At 39.2% G+C, this 20,825-nt stretch overlaps 1 protein-coding gene across 1 annotated transcript in view; it reads right to left on the reverse strand.

Annotated features, from left to right (window-relative positions):
* Positions 1-246: 246 nt before the first annotated feature.
* The window catches only part of LOC141956677 (uncharacterized), a 119,136-nt gene continuing 98,557 nt past the window's right edge, over positions 247-20,825 (reverse strand). Inside the window, exons 13-14 of the mRNA XM_074897481.1 lie at positions 1,318-1,527; positions 247-375 (exon numbers count right to left, since the gene is read on the reverse strand). Of these exons, the coding sequence (XP_074753582.1) occupies positions 247-375; positions 1,318-1,527 (339 nt within the window). The remainder of the gene's footprint in view (positions 376-1,317; positions 1,528-20,825) is intronic.

A 20,825-nucleotide genomic window follows, 5' to 3' on the forward strand; every position in this document is an offset into this window, starting at 1 on the left:
AAGCCCTGTGGAAGGTGAACGAAACCTCATGACTGAAAAGCTGAGAACAACTTAATTAGGAAAAACTGTTCTGCAAAGATCTACTGTTTGTAACAGGCAGAAAGTAAGAATGGGGCTGTGTTGTTGACTCAAACAGGGAAAAGGTGTTCTAGCAAAAATCTAGCCAATGATTTGTATGATGATCTTCTTTAACAGACTTAGGCATGGACCTGGATTTGCCGGTTTCTTTGTTTCAATAATTAAGTTCTACTTCATGTAGGCCACATGCCTTCTCTTGTTATCTTTGGCCAGCTCTAAGACTCTGGTGTCTTCACTCTGGTGAATCACAAGTTCCTGGGGCAGAAAATTATGTTTGGATTCCTTGAGGACAGTTTCCTTTAAATTAAATTTTCTTTAAAAAGCCAAGTAGGGCAAAGACATTAAGAATAAAATTTTTAATGAAGAAAGCAGCCTTGAAACATTAACCAAAGGAGCAGAAGCAATGTTTGCCTCATGCTGAAAAGATGTACTTGAACCTTCACCTTAGAAGTGAGCAGCTGAAAACTTCGTACTTCAGCATCATTTGTGCCAGTTTTCTATGGTAAACAGACCTCCGTGATGATGTTCCCACTTCTTATCTGGGTAGGTATACTAATATTCTTTCACTCTACTTTTAGATGCCAAAACTTTTTTAAAGGTCTCTCAACACAAGACCAAAGGCACTTTTTCTAAGCACTTAGAACAAAAATGACAATGCAATGAACAAAATGTGGCCTATAAAACAAGTAATGGGTGATACTTCTTTTTAATACCATTCTGTATTATATTTTAGTGCACAAGCTGCTAAAAATCTGACAACATCCAGGATTCAATCTAAAACTTCCAAGATGCCAGTAAACAATCTAACTGTGCCTTACCTCTGTGTATCTGGGGAAAAACTAAGCGAATGACCATACCTGTAGTACTAGCTGTATAATAGATATGCACAATACTTACATTGTATATTTATACATAGAGTTCCCGTACAGAATGGCCTTACATGGTTCTAAGCAATATTTATTTATAAATAATCTCTATGTGTGTAGTTTCGGTGTATATCTTACATAATTGCCTTCAAATGGCTCTATAAACAATACCAAATTGCTACTTTGCACTGCGAACACATTAACTCATTGATTTTACACTACTGTTTAGGAGTGAGGTCTTCCTATGGAAGTTTTCAGTGTATGTTTTGTGCAGGGTCAGGAAGGTCTGTTTTCCTGTTTTGACACTGACCCACTTCTGAAGTGGACCCCTTTGCCTTCAGAATCTGCAGTTGAGCAGTCTGCTTGGACCTACCTCAACGATAGCTCCATCAGGTAGCCTGAGGAAGTGCCTGTAGAGCTCCTGGAAGCCGCTGAGGTGAACAGTGTAGACAGAGATGTGAACGGTGGTGCTATCTCTCGAGGTGACTGCAGAGTCAGGGATTTCATCCTGGTGCTGGAGGTCACAGCTGGAGACACCAGGCTTGCTGGCGTGGTCCTTCCAGATGTAATCAGACACTGCCACCTAGTGAGACAGAAGGCCCCCCCCCATACACACGCACACACACAGAGTCCCCCCACCCCCCCACCAAAGGAACATATTTAATTAACTTCTGGCAAGAGCTTAACCGATTTAAAATGATTTTACAATAAATCTGCAAAGCCTGTACCATATGCAGTGCTTGCACGAGTTCTCGACTACATATTTTTTTATGACATAGATCTAAATAGAGGAGATAGACAAATCCCTAGTGTATATTCTATAAAGTTAATTCTGCACAGATGAAGCTGTAATTGACTCCTGTATTAACCAAAAGTAGGGAGATCAAGCAGGGTAGGTTAAACAATAAAATGGCAATGCTGATTAAAAAAATGAAAGCTTCCCAAGAATTTCGTGGACAAGCATTTGTATTTCTCTCTAAGAAACCTTTACGCCTGTACCCACAAGCACTTTTTAGTCTCTGATCTCTGTATACTGTTAAAATAACCTTGCGCTGCTAAGTGAATTGTAGATGAGGCAGAGTAAATAAGGTGTATTTTAGTGCGTTTTATAAAGCTAGTTTATTGACACAGTTACCTAGTTTCCTCGTTTGCTCTAAACACATTTGCTTGAGTAGGTTTTGTACCTCCCTATGTCAGTCAAAATTTCCATTTAACCTTTTTTGTGCTAATTCTTACACAGGCTGAGCAGGATTCAAGACTTTAGATGGATCACAACACACAGTTTAAGCACCCTTTATCCTTAACTATGTCTGATGATGAGAAACATTATTATTATTATACTGAAGTGCAAGCTCTTTAACCCTTCACTTTCACAAGACCTTTGCATCACTCATTTTTTCCCATGAGATGCTACTCCTGCTTACAGTAAGAAGGGATTGGTAATATTCTTATGTCCATACAATACAACCTCATGCTCTTCCCAAACACTTAACACAGAGGATATAACTCTTTTGCTGGTCTAGCACATGGTTTTTCTTTCAAGAAAAAGTATTACACAGGCTAAATGACTGGCACCCACCCATGAAGCTAGCCATAGAAATCCTCTAATTTAAGATAGATGTATCAAAACCTTCTTTAGCATAGTTCTGCTTTTTCTGTTTGCTGAAGCAAAGGGCTCAGATTATTACAAGAGATCCCACAATCACCAGATAGAAATTTTCCTCCCACTTGGGAAAAGCTAGATTTAGCTCAATTTGCTTGTGTTCCAGTTCACGTTTCATCAGTTGTTCTTATGCATTATGAGGAATCCTGTAAGTAGCACAGTGTGCCAACACCGTGATCCTGACGTGCACACTGCTATTCTAAGCAACTGCCTTAGGAGAAGATTGGGTTTAGGTGAGTCAAGAAAGCAAGAACACACACTGGAAATTATCTTCAACTCTTTTCCAGGAACAACAGAACAATAGGAAACTTCATTTCAGTGCCAGCTTTCATTTATATCAGTCCTAAATAATTTCATACATTTTAAAACAAGGGAAGGTCATCTGAAATTTAAGGTAAAATATGCACAGCCTAAATTTTCCACAGCAAAGTCTCTGGGGTTAGAAGGCTTTCATTCAGAACTACTTGTAAGGAACACACAGCAGCTACAAGAACAGGACAAGCCCTGTATTTTCTTCTGCCCACAACACAAACACGTCTTACACACCTGCCATATGCAGTTGCTCTGTAAGAATTAAGGTGGCCAATGCTCTCATGAAAACCGAAAGGCAGCTTCTGTTGTGACAGCGTTGGCCAGAGCAGGAACAAGCAGCTACAAGAGCTGCCACACCACAGCTTGTGAAATGGAAACAAGACACCCCCCCCCGGTTACCCTCACCTCTCATCCCAGTGTCTCAGAACTGAGAGCTCTGACCTGTGCAATCAAAAGCATCAAGTCCTTTCTGGCCTCCTGTCTTCTCCCTGGTCTGTGACTTCAGGAAACAGCTGGGAGAGCCAGTTCAGAAACTCAGTCTACGGGGGATCCTCACAGCAAACAGGACCATCTCAGTTGTGGTCCTGCTTTTATGCTAGATGTATTTTCCCCTGTACTACTTACTTGCTTCCTTTCTTCAGAGTGTTTTCCTCCCTCCTGAATCAATCCTGCATGTTCCCCTGCTTCTTCTCTGACCTTCCTCTTAGCCCACTTTCATTAAATCTGCTTGTCTTTCTTTTGTTTGTCCCTACCAACAGGTAAAGGGGTTTATTTACCATGTGTTTTGCAAGCCACGGATCATTCACTGTGAAGACTGCATCTTTCTCTCTGCAGCTCTGTTTTGCCCGTTTGAGCTGTGAGCTCTGGGGGCAAAGAGATGAGTATGAGTATGTATGCTGTGCTTGTCCAGGACAGAGGACAGCATGGACCTTAGACTATTTTCACATAAGTAAATTGCCATATATATTTTCAATCAGTGACAGAACTGAGTGAAATTTACAGCATATAATTATTGTGCTGGAAGCCAAAGCCATGTCACTCAAACCTTTGTGCTTGAGCAAACCTTCGCCTTGCCAGGGCAATGACCTCATTCAGGAGTTCCCTTCTCTGGGTGCCATCCCTACGGCACCTTATCCATATGGGACCAGGTACCGTGTCAGGAGCCTCTGCCTTGCCATCCACCCTGAGAGCAGACAGATCTGCAGTGTAGTGGGAGTAAACAAACCCACCTGTGTTGTCACATTTCAAGATCTGGCAATGTCCCACTAAGGACATTTATGTGTCTAGCCAAGAGAACATCACAATGTTGATTAGCATGTTCTCTCCTCCATAAAAGCATAGCCAGATCATCAGACAACTGAGAGTGAAAAAGCACCGCCAAAACTGATGGTGCCATGCTGAGTTGCATTGCCTTGGTCTGGGATAGGCACAAGTAGAAACGAGGGAAATGGGACGCTTGCCTGCAGCATCACTCATTGACCCTCAAAGTCATCTGGTAGCATGAACTTGCATGAAGGCAGACTCTGCAATATGTGGTGAAATGTAACAGCTGAAAACCAATCCCAGTAAAGGAAAGAACAGCATGGGAGGTGGCTGTGGATTTAGACATCCCAGCTCTGAAGGACCGTTCAATTCCTTCCTTGCTAGCACCATCTAAAAGTATTTGGCAGAGGCACATCCACTGCCTTGAAACTTTCAAATGCATTTCTGTGAAGTGATAGGTCACTAGAGAGCTGCTGGGGCCTGCATAACCTGAAGTAAGCTCCAAAAGTAAACTCTACTGTCATCTGAAATTTCTATCATTAAGTTAATCAAAAATGTCCATTCATTTCTACAGGAACACAATATGAGTTAATAAATCCACCGAGACAGGCTAGTCAAGAGACTGTGCATATAGGACATGTCAGAGAACTGAAGTTAGCTGTGATCTAGATTCACAAGGGCTGACAAGAAACCACAAAATGCCAGAGCAGTGTACAGTAATCCTTAAATGAAATTCATCTTTCAGCAGAAAAACACATTAGGGATGGTAATGCAATGATAAAAGAGTCAGGCCAGAACAGGTTCAAATGCTGAATATTTCACAACATAACTTAATTAAAGCAGGAGTGTGAGGCTGTTAATCGCTTTATAATAGTACAGCTTGAAATGAGGTCTGATGTGAATGCCCTTATAGTTTATTTGTTTATACCATTAGAATCACAAAATGTTACATCGACCTAATACAAATATACAGTTTTCACTGGTCTTTATTGTGTTGGGTTTTTTCTCCTTTTGATCCTCCTGTCTTTGTGCAAGTATGCAAAGGGAAGAACTGGGAGGAAGGGTCATAAATTTAGGTCAGATCAGATGATTCAGTAAGTCTCATGCGGGTTTAAGTCTTATTAATAATTTTAATACATTCTTCCTTGACAACAATGATTTCAATCACTGCTCCTGTAACGTACAGTGTGACGTAAAAATACACAGAATTTTAAAGAAATTGAACGTGCTTCTCATACAAAGAAGGTAAATTATGTCATGCTTTGGAAATTACGTACGTATCCTAGAACAAAAGACAAAAATATATTTGTAAGTACAAGTGTACTTTGTTGAGTAACTATATCATACTGTACCAAATGTACAGAAATATGTTAATGAAGTAGAACATGATAACATTTTAAATACAAATATATTAATAAATGTATATTTATAAATATATTACACACATGATACACAGCCAATTATTATTTCCAAGGTAAGGATACAAAAAATGCTATGCTAGTGCATAAAGGTACTTTGAGGCTTTCTATTGTTTGACAGCTTTTGTAAAAGAAGAAAGGAAAAAGGAATTCCTCAAATTTTCTGACCTATAGTGGGAATGAGAGGAAGAACAACTTTTAGTGTCTTAAAAAAAAAGATATCAGAATAAAAAAACAGCTATAAAAAAAGTTGATATACACATATCCATGTGTGTCCAAACATTTGATTATGAGTAGTACTGATTCTTAATGCTTGCAGCATTATTATTAGCAATGTCATGTGAGTCAATTCCATCTTCATGCATTGCAAAATATATTAAAAATGTTTGAAAGAAGCATTCAAACAAAATGCATAAAATGAGCAATACAGACCAAACCAACCAGCTGAGAATGGGTGGAACTGTGAGCCGGTCATGGCAAACAATTAGCAAAAGTTACAAGCTGTTAACTTTAGGCAAAAGGGCAAAAGTGTTGAAATCATAGAAAAAAAGACATCAAAAGTCAAGGGTGCTGTATTTACTTCAAGTAACTTTCATAAACATAGTAAGTACATTTTCTGCAGTAAGAGTTGTAAATATGGGAATTGCTGTCCTGGAAGCAATCTTTGTTAAACCAGTGTAGCTCTACAATTAAAAAAAAAAAAAAAGCTGGCTAGTATTAAGCTCCGAGGGAAGCTCAGCACCCCTTAAGTATTGCAAACCCTATCTCTGACACACTGCTTCTAAAAACCTTGCCAGCAACTCCAGGAAAAGAATAATTTATAGGGAGATGTCTAAAAACACTCTTGCTGCCCATATCAAAGGCACCTTGATTGCATCCAGGTCCAGGTGATGCTAGCACTGAACCACACACAGAAAGAGCTACGACAGCGGGGAAGATTTTCAAGCTACTGTAGGAAGGATGGGGTACTTTATAAGAAGTGAATATTAACTCAGTTCAAATAAATCGTGAAATTAGAGAAATGGAAAGCAAAGGCAGAACAAGAGAAGCTATTAGGACTGCCAAAAGTCATACCGTCACGAGAAAGTCATGACCAGTTACACCAATGCCCCTCATATTTAATCCTTAAATTATACATATACAGCATACTTTGGTGGGGCTATAGCAAGCAATCTTGCACCTGGGGCAATAATGAGGGCATGTAAATGTCTCAGGTTAGCAAAGGCCTTTGGTCTGCCATTGGCAGAGGACCTCTGCCAGGCACGTGTGTTGTCACAGCCGTACTCTGACCTATAGACACAGATCAGCCGCAAACACCTTCGAACCAGCGAGATATTCCCACCTACGACTGCCAGTAGTAACTCTACAGATAGATAACTTGCTTCTAAATCGTCCTATTTATGAACATAATGGACCAGTAGTATCCGGGAATTGTTTATTTCAGTCAAATTATGAATGCCTGAAGCATTGTTGTTACAGTCTTCCCTGATTTATTTAATAAACTGACATGGACAGACTGAATGATGAAAATAACCATATACAGAGAATAACCTCTTTGTAAACGACTGAAGAGAAATCCCAGAATAGATTTATGGCAAGCTGCTCAACATTGTAACACTAGGAAACAGTGGAGGGTCTTTTTGTTTCTGAATTCCAATAGCATCATGTTTATGGATATATCCAAATGAATAGCAATGCAGATCTTTTATAGGGGATGATTTTGATCTCCTGCTTTTAGATATTACAAAGCACAGTTACATATTTCTTAGCCACTGTGCAGCCGTTGCTATTGTAGTGTGCTGCTTACCATCCCATCATTTCAGATCTAAATCTTAACATGGTTTTATGTCTCCACACTTGAGTCACCCATAAATAATACACAAATGTAGAAATAGACTCTTTCAAAAAATAATAAATTTGGAAAAAATTTCATCACAAGTATTAAGTCAAAGAAAGCTGATATTCAATTTAGCAAAAACCTTAGTGAGTGAAAATTAAAGGCCACAGCTTTCTTGCATTTCCTTGTGCATAGCAGTGCCTTTGTCCATTGATTTGCCCTAAGGAAAGGAGATAAAATACATTCCCTTCCTATTCCGGAGAATCCTGCTCTATTCCAAGCCCAGAATGGAAGAAGTTCAGATGGATAAGAGAGATCTCTCTCCACACCTCATTTCCCAAATTTTTAAGGGATGTTGGAATCAGTTACTTAAGAAGGCATCTTCAGTAACTTCAGACAGACAGGATTTTATCAAAAAAGTGTTTAGGAAAAGCTATTTTCCCTATGGAAGTCAGGGTTTTAATGAATACAAGGGCATATCTGTGTAAATAAGAGTGTCTGCTATTCATTATCTGCTCATCAACATTTGTTATTCATTACTCATCTGTTTACAAATGTAATGCAGTCAGAAAGCAGAAATAATACTATATGACTTTGGTGACCAAACATACACCAGAAACAACAAATAGTAAATAGATCAGTGGAGCAGTTCATCTTATGGGATAAAATTCACCCACAGAAGACATTTTGCAAAAATTCATTAAAATAGCCCTGACAGATCTGTAGAAAAACAATGGGATTAAAAAAAAAAATAAATCTGTAAACAGAAAAAAAAGGAACTAAGTTTGTCAATGAACCTATTTGCAATGAACATTTTATCTTAGAATTTTATCATTTGGAACAGATTAAACACATGGAAAAGACAGTTAAGAGAAATAAGTTTGTGTTCACAGATTTCATTCACCACGTCTAAGACCACATGCGTACAAGATGTATGTCTGGGTATGAGACATGCTTTTACTCACCTGTGACTTATGTCAGACAGACAGATCTGCTCCTGGTAGCTAAATAACATTTTTAAAGCTGGATCACTACATGGGTAGTAAATAGGCTGAGCACTTAAAACTTAAATACATTGGACTGGTGGCTTCTAGTTGCCTTCTCCAGTTTCAGAAAATTTTCTCCTGTGAAGGCAAAGGAATCGTGTATCCTTGTGCCAGTGGGGTAGAGCATAGGGTGAACTGCTCTTGTGGAATGTGCCTGTTGTTGGATACCTGAACAAGTTTGGATTTTAAACTTTTTTTTTTTTTAAATCATCTTCAAACAAAATTGCTATGAGGTTTTTCTAAGAATCAAAATTTTCCTAATTTGCCAGCTTAGACACAGCTTTTTTTTCAAGCAGGTGAAAGAGGTCCAGGAAAAAGAAGATGAAAGAGGAAAGCAAACTTCAACACTTTTGGTAAAATATATGAAAATCCATGAAGGTTGGTTGCCCTCCTTAGAAATATTGTGATTTTTCTCTGGTCTTTCAATAGTCCTAATGAGTATACTGACTACTTCATCATGGATATTAATTACTAGCAAACAGATTTACCACAGAAACTTTCTGTTTTTATGAGATTTACCACCTAGAACCTCACTCACATTGCTCCAGCTGCTGTACAGACAGGTAGAAATGGGCTGCCCACAGAACAAAGAGTTAACAGGCAAGATCAAAGCAATAGGTGTATTAGAACATATATGTGGCTGTTTGCTTTAACTGTCCCTAAAATATCTTATCTGGTTTTCCAAATAATCAATAATAAGCTGCTTTCTTGGAGACATCACTGCCATGGAGGGGAGAACTGAAGGAAAAAAGTTTCATAACCATCTTCCTGTCAGGATGGACAGCAGTGGAAGGATCTGGCATATTTGTGTAAGAATTTGATTTTCCATGGCAGTAAAACAAATGCTGATTTCATTGCAGAAACAAAGAGAAAAAAGAAAATTAAGACGACAAAAGTTCAGATCTTCCTTTGTGATCAAGATTGGCATTCCTCATTTCCATCCCGTCTGCCATCTTCATCCCAGGGATCTCTTTTTGCCTCCATAGGGCCAGCACCCCAATTACAAGTTCAACAGGACCTGATTCAAAAGTGCCTCAATTACTAAGGCATTTCCTTGATGTCAGTTTACCCCTTCCTTTTTCTGCAACAGAGTTCTATTTCTGGCCCTTGCAAACTTTTTAACCATGCCTGGTACTGTCACTTCTCTAGAAATCTAGAACTGGAAATCTACTGTAGCAAGTATACAATGGGTCAAAGATTCAGGGCAGTTTGCATAAGCCTTCAACAGGGTATGCAAACCAGTTGGGTCTGCAAAACTTGTCAAAAGAACTTGCAGGTTCAGGCTGACTCCTGGGATTCTCTGAGCACCAAAAGCCTCTAAGCAATGCCTTCTTCCCTGCTTGACTTAAGAAACCAGATAGCAAAAATTCTTTTGGCAATTGTATTTCCCACTTGTAGCACAGTATTTGCAAAAACAGTCTGCTTTGTGGTATTTCAGCAATTCTGCCTTCAGTTCAAGCAGGAACCATGAAATGCACCAAAAAAAAAAAAAAAAAAAGTAGAAAGTAAAATTGCCTGCTAGGAACATTGACAAATGGTTTATGGTTCAACTTAAAATTTTGGGCAAAGGTGTGGCGTGATTTTATGCATAGAAGAAAGATTCTGTTCGTGTTTGATTTCACCTTAACTAGTTTGCCCTTTCTGAATGAAAAGTTGCTGTCTAAGATATCCAGAAACAATTGCATTGTATTATTGAAGTTGATGTGCTTGGTTTGTAGAAAAATGGTTTAGTGTACTGTGACCAATTGTCTATTATGATGAAGCTTATTATTAATGGAGTGTACTTTTATAGCCTTATTTTTTCCTTCTTGGAAGATAGCAGAGTTCAGCATCCGATAAAGATGTAAATTGCATTTTCCTTTTCACACAGGACAGATTTCAACTTCTGAACCAGCAGTCAACAAAGATTCCCCCAGCTGCTGGGAAAAAAAGTAAGTATTTATGAAGAAAGGCATAATAAGATCAGAGGGAAGCCTGTCATAAAAATGCACATTGCATAATACATGATGGATCAGTTCTATTATTTAACTTTTGCATAGATGTAACAATACAGAGATATGCTAACCATCATAGTCAGCATTAATTTACAGTGGGAAAAATAATTAGAATCTCACTTTTTCTGAAGAATGGAGTGAAAATGTAAACAATGCTTCCCTCCAGGCAAGTGCTTTATCAAGTTGACAGGTGCATTTGAATTTCCATGGGTGGGGGACATAATAGGTTATTTATGTGTCATTTTAATAGAAAGGCCCAACCATCAAGATGGACAGGAGACTTTATCAGTACTGCTGTTTGCAACTAATCCACCAATTTAATACCCCATGAAAATACCTGCAACAAAACCTGGACATTTTTCTTTTCCACTCCATTATGGAATATCAATATGGGTGCTATTCATCTCAAATCTTTGGCTCAGCGGGTGCCCACTACACAGAGCTCCTCACAACACTGGTGCATCAGCACAGCTGCATAAGCATAGAGACTTTGACCTGTGCAATCAGTAACTCCAAGATGGGATCACAAAAGTGTGCTTGGATCACAGATACAAGCAAGCAAGCAAAAATCCCTGTTGCTTTCTGTTTTTTTCGAGAGGAAGGAGTTGACAACCCATAGTGTCATGGGCCCTTGCAGGGTGTCTCTCCCAGTCAAGCCTTCTGTGCTCTCTGCTTTACCTGCCTCTCAGAGCACAAAGCTTCCTACAGTAATGGTAGTTGTTGCATGGGGCAAAGCAACAAGCCTCCTGCACTGAACACTGCAGTAGCATTTCAGTGTCACGGCCGTGGGACGAGACCTTTCTTGTGCAAGGAGATGTGAGAACTCCTGTGCAGAACAAAATGACAGCTCTGCCCCACAATTCAGGTGCAAACAAGACCAAATACTTCCAGACGCTTCAATATCCCATCAATTTAGTTACAGATTTGTTTTGGAAACCTTGACTTTTGATCAAGGTTACCAATTTCACTGGTATCATTAGAATTGAATTTTTTTCCATATGGATGTAGTATTCACATCTACACAAACATGCACATACCTTGATGTTAATATAAAACCAATCTTGCTTACTTTTTATAGCAATAATTAAGCATACTGATACAAACAGCAGCAGGTTTTAACACTGAAAAGATTCAGTACAACTTCTAAGAGTTTTTGATTACTGTAATTGTATTTAAAGCAGACACTCCCTAAACACGATTGGCCTATCCTTGGAATAGCCACAAGCCAGAAAAACAGTATGCATCTCCTAGATGAAACAGGTTTATTTACAAGGATTTGCCATGAAAAAGGAGGATGGTAAAACGTGCACTCCAGTCACACCCTCTTGTGCATTGGCTTTGCTAAATGCTGCTCTTTTTGTCGCCTGTTGGACTGTGATGTTCATTGACGCATAGCCCTGGTCTGACCCAGAGTAAATTTGGTAGCTATGCTCCAATTTCTTCTTCTTTCCTCCTTGATGTTTTCATCTGTACCAGCACAAAACTTCCACCTGTACTTTTTTACAGGGTTATTCCTGCCACATTTGTAACACAGAGCATATGCTGACAACTCCGTGATTCTTCACTGGGGAGGAAGGGGGTTGTCTACACAGTGAAAGTCTGACCTGATCCGCACAAGGAAAAAAGTATTTTCCATTAGGGAATATTTCAAAAAAATTTTTTTAAGAGCTGAAGTTTTTCATTATTACAAATCCATCCTCATCTGCGTGCAAAAGTTCAGTTTCCAGATTCATGACCCACAAGGGTCTACACAGACTGGAAAGACAGTCCTTGGTGAGCTTGAAAAGCCTTAGAATAGATCTAAGGAGGACAGAGGTGATGAGATCATCCACCATTCCCATGTCCACTCAGAAGCATGTTCTAATTATGTAGAAAAAATTCTTTCCTAAGAAACACAGGTATAGCTCTGGAGATGTTACAAACATATAACTGGGAGTATCTTCATGTCCCCTGGATAATTCCTAAGACTAACTACCCCTGAAACTTTTTGCAAAAGCAAGCAATTCACAATAACATAAATTTGATTAAAAACAGACCTGGGACATTTCCAATGCTCAGTCTTTCAGTCTGCAAAGCTCATGCATCCCTGTGGTTAATTAGGAAATATTACTCATAGTAAGATCCACTTATAATAAAATGTATGTTGCCTGAACGTAGCATCTTAATAAGCTTCAGAAACAGTCATTGCCCCATTTTTGTCCTATTATTTCTAACCTGATGACCATGGTAGGTAGGAGAACAATGACACTTCTCCCACCTGCAGAGAAGGACTGTATACTATCTCCCCACCCAGGCCATGTAGTTGAACCTGACCCAACATAAAAGAGGAGGTCCAACTCCAGGAAGCAGAGGGTTTGCTGCACACGTCTGACCTGTCAGCCTGAAAACAAGCAACACAAGATCGTGTACATTAGCTCTGCACAATGCATTGCATAGGTACTCCCCACAACACCAGCTTGCAGGAATAACTTTGAGTAGCCCAGAGCAGCAGTTGAAAAGAGGGCAGCTGAAACAAGGTGGCTGCTGCCTGGGCAATTTATCCATGAGAGGCCTCTCTTATGGTAATCATTCAGGACCTTACAGGAGTCAGATTGTAGACCAGATGAAGTCCCCTGGGAGCACTGACAAGCAGTCACACATGGGTGAAGAGAAGAGGGCCCCAGGAAAGGCGCAGGCTGGGAGAGCACAACTTGATCCCTCAGTCCACAACAGGGGGAGGTAGTATCTCCTCTTTATGTGAAAGCACCCTATATTTTACTAATATATTGCCATAAGAAGTACATCACAAGCTATAAATGGTAAAGCGTGAGAAAGAAACCTCAGTAAATTACTTTCTTAGTCTTAATTAACCTATTAAAAGGCAGCTCAGTCTGTATAGAAGACTAAACCAGCAAAGACACACAACTGTTGGGTTTGCAAAACAAACAAAACTGCAAGTCTAACTTTTAAAAAAGTTTTATACCAGTGTCTTTTTTTTGCGCTGCTTGGGTAGTGACTCCTTCCACAAGTCATGTAAGCAGTATGTCAGTCTACCATCCTTATTACACCATACAGCAGATACTGAAAAGGAAGATGAGTTTACTCCCTAATGATTTTTCTTCAATTTTGATAGATTAATAGATGACAGGTTTCTTCTGCACTCACAAAACTAATGAGAAATGTTGCTATTTTATACTAGATTTTCGTTATGTGGTGAAGATTTTAAAAAGGTGAATGCTGAAAATCATTTTGGCCTGAGTAAATGCAAGTTGATTCAGTTTATGAGAGAATACAAAAAATAACACCTGTAACTGAGATGTTCCCTTTCAAAAGTGCAAACTTTGAGAAAATTATTAGTAAAATCAACTCTAAAAATATAGATCTAATGTCATTTCATCATATGTTCTAAGTAAATTTTATGCCTCTTACAGTAGCATTTGTATCACATTATATAAACCCTTAATGAAAAATGTACACTCTATAGTAGCTTAGATAATGCACCAAAGTAATTTCATATCTCATTAAAAACTATTATGTTTTCTGTTTTGCATGTGTGATTGATTCACTACAACTTTGCCGCTTTTATGATGATGTAGATTCTTTGATCAAATAAAATTAGAGTGACAGCAGCACAGGAATGAATCATGTCCATACATTTTATGTTTTTTAACTGTAACCAGAACATTTCACCAATTTAGAACAATATATCAATCAACAGAATGCTAAGCACAGAAAAACATCAACGAAATTGTTTTGATATTCAAGATGGAAAGGGGCAAGTGTACCCAAGATAGCTTAATGCCTTCTGAAGTCAGCAGAGTTACCAAACACTTAGCTCGTACTTGTCAAGGATTGACAGCAACAAGAAAAAAGCTGTTTTCTGTATACTGATTACCTAAAATTGTTTCAACTGACTGCCCCACTTTTTTGATACATGTGAAACATGAGTTTCCAATCAGGACACACTGTACCATTTCTCAGCTCTTTGCTGGTTGTTTTTTCTCATTACATGTCTTATGGGGATGGGTGAACCCCATTCAAAGAAGATCAGAAAAGACTCAGCACATCTCCAATTTCAAGCACGTTTTGATGGCTTGGTTTTATGGAAATACTACCAAAAGACTATTGGTTTCAAAAGTATTAACACACAGAAAATGGGGATGCTCCAGTTTTTTCTAAAGTTAAAGTAAATTTTGAGAAAAAATATTGAGGAAAAACTGTTTTGAGATCCTTGCTGGGTGTTAAACTCCTGGGGAAGTGATATTTATGAATCATTTTTCATTCATATTAAGGATTCATTTCCCATCATTACAAGAGGATCAACAATCTTGCTTGGCTCCTCCTCTTATTTAATCTGTTTCCAGCCGACTGTACCTTGCATTTCTAGTTAACATTAAAAATTAAAGATCAGACTATGTTAGTAAGCAATCACCCATCAAAAGCACTGCTTTGTCTGCCAAGTCTACTTGCCTTTGTGAAGCAGGACCAGCTCCAGGCATAAGCAAAGCAGGCAGGTACTTGGGAGAGGAATTTTGCTTCTCCATCTACTTTGCCTGCAGCAGTGCCCTAGCAAACCAGGCTGGTGGCTGCTCCTGCAGCCAGGGAAGGAGCGCTGGGGCTGCTCCTCCAGAGACAGCAAGAGCAGAGATATCTTGGGAGTCTTCATCACAACTGCGATGCAGCAGCAGAAACCACCCTGTTCCTGCGGTAGCACCATCTCATTTTACCTGTGCAGCAAAGAAATCTTTACTTTGACATGCTGGGGACATGGACTGATGACAACATAGTATGTTATTCTGGATGTAGTTTAAAGCAGCCCAGTGCTATAGTGTCCTCTCTGGCAGAAGCCATTTCAAAGAATACTAATTTGCCTCCTAGAGTAAGATCATGTTTGGTCCCTTGGAACTGGAGCTATCTTAAAACCTAAACCATTGATGTTTAATAATGATTTTCACAATCCCATTTTCCTTTCCTGGGATAACACTAGTATTTGTGAAATAAATGGCCTCTCCAACTTCCAGTGCAAATGGATTTATATATACAAGAATTCATTGAAATAGAATGGCTGGAAGTACTACTTTAATCTTCTGTGCTTTGGGATTTTGCAGTTCTCTTCTAAAAAAATCAACTTTTCTATACTTGTGTTTTCCTCACAGCTTGTTTGTACCTCACAAATATATTTTACATGTAATACATGACTCTTTACTAATCCATTTATCTACCCATAGCTTTCAGAGATAATTCTATCTATTTACATTCTAAGCTTTCCTCTGCACGTCAGGATCTGCTTCTATTACTCAGACAGGTGACATAAGAAAAATGTTCTCAAAAGTCCCTGAACAGACAGCATCCTAGGAAGAAGCACCCAGATTAGGTTCTGGTGCACCCTGCTGCCTCATGTCCTCACATTCCTGTTGGTGATTTGGGAATGTAGAGTGGCTGCTTATAGAGTCAGTCACTGTGTGGGAAGAAAAAGAAACCTAAATAGGCACTGAGTGTCATTAGAATGTGGCAGCCAGTCAGTCTCAGGCAGGAGGGAAGACTTGCAATTGGCTGAAAATTCAAAGATGTCATACAAGGGACTACATCCAAACTAAGAGCTAGGTTATGTAGCAGGAGGGCATCAGCTGAACTACAAGACTACAGCTGCAGCAGAAGAAAGTTGCAAAACCTCAAATATTTGAGATTATTATTATCTTAAATGTTTAAGTTTATTATTGCCAATACCCAATGGAAAAGAAATCTCATTTCTTTCATGGCTAAACTTGCAAGCTGTATTAAGTTTCATTTCTGTACTGGTTACATATGAAAAATGAAAAAGAGCATACCATAAATTTACTACACATTTTATAGAGAGTTTAGACAGCATTAGATGCTCAGCTGCCTAACAAATTACTTGATCTTTGTTTCTTGTTCAGATAAAGGATTTAGAAGTGGCAAAGAATAAGGAAAAAGCAATTGTACTGGAATGAACAAACTATGTTGATTTAGAAACCAAGCCAAATAAAAAACATTACAATAGGATTTCCAAAAAAGTTATGTTTGCAATTTAAAATACCCATAGGGCAGATCTGACTTACATGACCAACACTTAATGTATAGTACGTGATAAGATGACACATGCTGTTTTGAAACTTGGCAGTAATTCAGAAAAAAAATACTTTGCTGGCCATTAACAATTTCTGAGCAATGTATTCATATTTATTATCTATGTTTGTAGTTGAGTTCCTGAGTGATTATAACAGTGTCTTCTCATGTAATCTTAGGACACCAAAAGCTGCGCTGCAAAATGAAACTAAGGACTAATAATTGAGCTATTTTTTTGCTTATGCTAACAGTACACCAGATTCAGATCTTGAGCTTGATTTCTGTTAGCAAATGCAAATGAAGAGAAACTGCTACATATGTACAAGGGTACAGAAGATACAAGAATGGAGCTTGCACTTTTGTAAAGGCCCTTGAGGGGTCTGGGGGGGGGGGTGTGTGGGACTGGGGGGAGAAGCAGCATGAGCATCATACTGAAATACCTTAGTATGCTTTAATGCACCTAAGTAATTTCATACAGGGAACTCAAACTAAAATAGCAGGCAACAATGAGCAATTATACTTTCAATTTTACGTTGGCAAGGTTTAAAGAATATATTAAGATTTGGAGTTGTTGGGTTTTATGTTTTTGGTTGGAGAGGGTTTTTTTAGAAATGCATGCATATTTTCCGATGGAGCTGGCACTGTCTTGCAGCTGTTTGATATTAGATGCAAGACCTACCGGCCCTCAAACCTCACATTAGAAACAGACCTTTGGCCAAGTTGTGTCTTCATTTAGACCTTGGCAACCCTGCTTACATCAGTGGGGGTAATTTGACCTCTCATTTGAATAATGCAGTGCAGTGATATGGTTCTGGTTTGTATTTTCTGTGATTGTTTCAGTCAAAATGCAACAACTCCCTGGATCATGTGCGAGATGAAAATGCCTTCCAGAGGTAACAGCAGATATGGGAATCATGTCTAATCTGACAAACCATGCAGCAGGGACAAGTTACAGCACTGTGCCAGTCTGGCCATAAAAATATCTGCCTAGGGCATCTCCTGATAACCTTGCACTGAAAGGATCAAAGAAGGTACTGCGAGCGATGACAAGGCAGCAGGAACTCTTGGAGCAGAGCGTTCAGCTTCCTGGCGTAAGCAAATTATGTGTGTGTGTACATGATCTTTAGAAACAAGAAGTGTCCCTTCTCTATCTTCCTCAGCCAGTGAAGTTTTAAAGTGAACAAAATTCAGCACAGACTAGAAAAGAAAACTTCCAGTCAAAAGAATTGCATTAGAACAAGATTAATATGATGGTAAACATGCTTTAGCAATCCATTTAAGACATATCATAGTTGGCTGAATTGTTATTGCTCTGAATTTAGGGGGTTTATGAAAAGGTTTGTTTGTACGCTGTCTGAAACAATTTTTACTCCCTTATAAAAAAAAAAAAAAAAAAAAAGGAAATACAGTATTAGAATCCTTCGGGAAAAAAGCAAAAGCCTATGACCTGTGGTAACTTTCAACTCCACATGCTTAATATAGACATGAAAAATGAAATGTCATGGGGTTGAAAACATGAAAAAATACTGTGAGTTTTCTGTTTATTTTTGTCAGTTTGTTTGTTCATCTCCTTGCTCAATTGCAGTGATAATAATTCTGAAAAAAGCCTGGGCTGGGAGTCTGAATCCTAAGCTTTTAAGTCAGAATCTTTGCCTGGCTACACATCAACCAGAAAAAGAAATAATAAACTCTAGTCAAGATGATGCCACATCACCACGAAAACAGAATGAACGTGTTTGAACTGCAGCATCTTTGCCTCATTCAAGAATTTCCATTAGGTTTTGTTTAAACTGTACAACCTTCTTTGTGCAGGCAGAAAAGAGGCTTGTTCCATGAAAATAAAGAAAAACAAAACAAAAAAAACTTTTGAAGCCAAAACATTTAGCTTAATCCATCTCTAAATCCTATTATGCATACAACAAATTACAATAGTAACTCTTAGTGGCTAGAGATGAAGCAATATATGACAGAACAAGCAGAGTTCTTCCATGGTTAGCTTAAAGGGCACTGTCAGGTTCAAAAATCATAAATTCCTTTCTCTTTGTACACTCAGGCCTTTTCACACAGCTCTGGCACATCATTACACCCATGCTACAGCTTTGTCAAAATGCCAGAACAGCATAAATGAGAGTCAGACCCCAGACATTTAAAACAGACACAATTACTTGCACCATCACCAGTGTAAAAGCAAAGGCATTTTTTTTCTGGTAAATTTGACTTACTTATTTTCATGGTGTTATGCATTCAGCTTGGACAATGAAGTAAAAACTAACAGGCATTTATAGTAAATAATAATGAAGGAAGTTTTGCCTCACTTCAGATCACTTACCCTCTTCAGTGCCTCAGCATTTGGACTGTAAACACAGAAGAATGTTATATTTACACAAAGATGAAGTTATTGTCATTTGGTTTTGAGGCTTTTTGTCTGTTATTTGCCATTGTTGTTGTTTTTTCCCCTCCCTCTCTGTCCCCCCAAAGGCCCATTCCATTTGCCTTTAGTTTTCATCACCAAATACTCATTTAGAAGCTACCCAAAGGGTTGATTTCAAGTGTTTCACATCACATGCAAATAAATTAGCACCAATGAGACACCGCAATTGATGTAAAAACTGCTCCTGTAATATTTGAATGCTGATTATAGCTCCTCAGGCTGGATGTATACATGAGTGACAAGCATTCTGGTTCACATGCTTGCATTTCAGAGTGTAAATGTGGCAAGAGGAAATTGAGGGTAAAGACTCCAAAACAGTCCTAATCTGCTGTCATATCATTCTTGCTCATGCACATGTGTTTATACTTTCACTAGCAAAAATTGAACAAGAAAATATTTTTAAAACTTTTCTTTTGCTGGGCCTCCATTTTTTTTTTTTTTGTCACTCTGTGCAACATCCAACTGTGTGCCTCAAGCTGCTTTGCAAGAGCCTCCCCAGCATGGGGGTCCCTGGCCACAAAGCATGCCACACCGGGAGCTGCGGCACCTTGGCCTCTGACCCAGCACAGCTAAGGACCTCCATGATGAGAAGCAACCATTTCAACCTGCTAGGAAGCTTTGCAATAGACTTCTGCTCTCCCCATGCAGGCTAAAGCACCCTCTCAGTTACTGGCAGGACATCTGGTCAGTTTAAAGCCATTATGAAGACTCGCAGCGCTTTTCTGATGCGGTACACCTGTGCTACAGAGGGTGCTCAACCTCCTTCAGCTATTAGATTGGAAGTCTATCTTCTTAGAAGAATGCCTCCCAAATCCTAAACCCACCCTCCTCTGCACACCCATCCTGAGCTGGCACCACCACAGAGATCAGGTTCAGGTATAGAACAAAAGGCAACCCTGGCCCCTAGGTACTTGTCACATAGCTGAGGGGCAAGAGACAGCAGAAACAGCCAAGCAAACGCAGGGAAGCTGTGATACTGAGAAAAGAGACCCAAACCCAGAGAATGCACAGATTCTGCATAAACCTGCATCAAATTTGATTTGGAAGAAAACAAGAAGACAACACTTTTAAAGGCACCCCGGTCCTTTTCCCATTTCAAAAGATCTTCTTCTCTGTCACTGGAACAAGCAGTTGGGTCTTGCAGACACCACAGACTCAGATATTCTGAAAGAGAGGACACTGCTGATACCAAGCAGCATAATATCATGCTACAGAAGAAAGCGCTGAGGCTGTACCAGGCTGTACGGGAATTTGCCGCTCCAATCCTGGTGCTGCTGTTTGAAGGGAAGTGTGATCCACAAAGGTCTGCTGTTCTGGGCTGCAGCTGGGGAAGGTTCTGGCTCTCTCACCCTGTGGAAGGACTTGATGAATTGTGCAGGGCTCTCCATAAATTATACCAGCATCACACTTACCTACAGAGCCAAAAGCGCTCACTGCATATCTGTAGCCCTGAAGGTCTCATACATGCAATGGATGTTTCCCATACTTGAGCATGAAGTGGGATAACATTTGTCGACAAAAGGTTTCCCATCTGTCTTAAAAACTAACAATTACATGAACCCCTCAAAAGCCACTTGAAAAGACACTAGTTCTCGAACAGCAAATTAACTAACATCCTCCAAGTTGTTATTCAAGCTGCAGTACACACTGCTTCAAACAATGCCATTTATAAAGCAATAATGAAAGAAACTAGTCTATAAACCTTTCTTTAGCAGCAGGAGGGCTTAGGCTCCCAGGTTCACAAGCCTTTAGTTTATTTGAAGCCCATCAGACTTGAGCAAAGAGGAACTAATCAAGGGAAAGAGTACAGTAATCCTAAAAAAGCTTAACAAGACACTATCAAGTATGGTT

The sequence above is a fragment of the Athene noctua genome, chromosome 2 (genome assembly GCF_965140245.1).
Source record: "Athene noctua chromosome 2, bAthNoc1.hap1.1, whole genome shotgun sequence".
Classification (NCBI taxonomy): domain Eukaryota; kingdom Metazoa; phylum Chordata; class Aves; order Strigiformes; family Strigidae; genus Athene; species Athene noctua.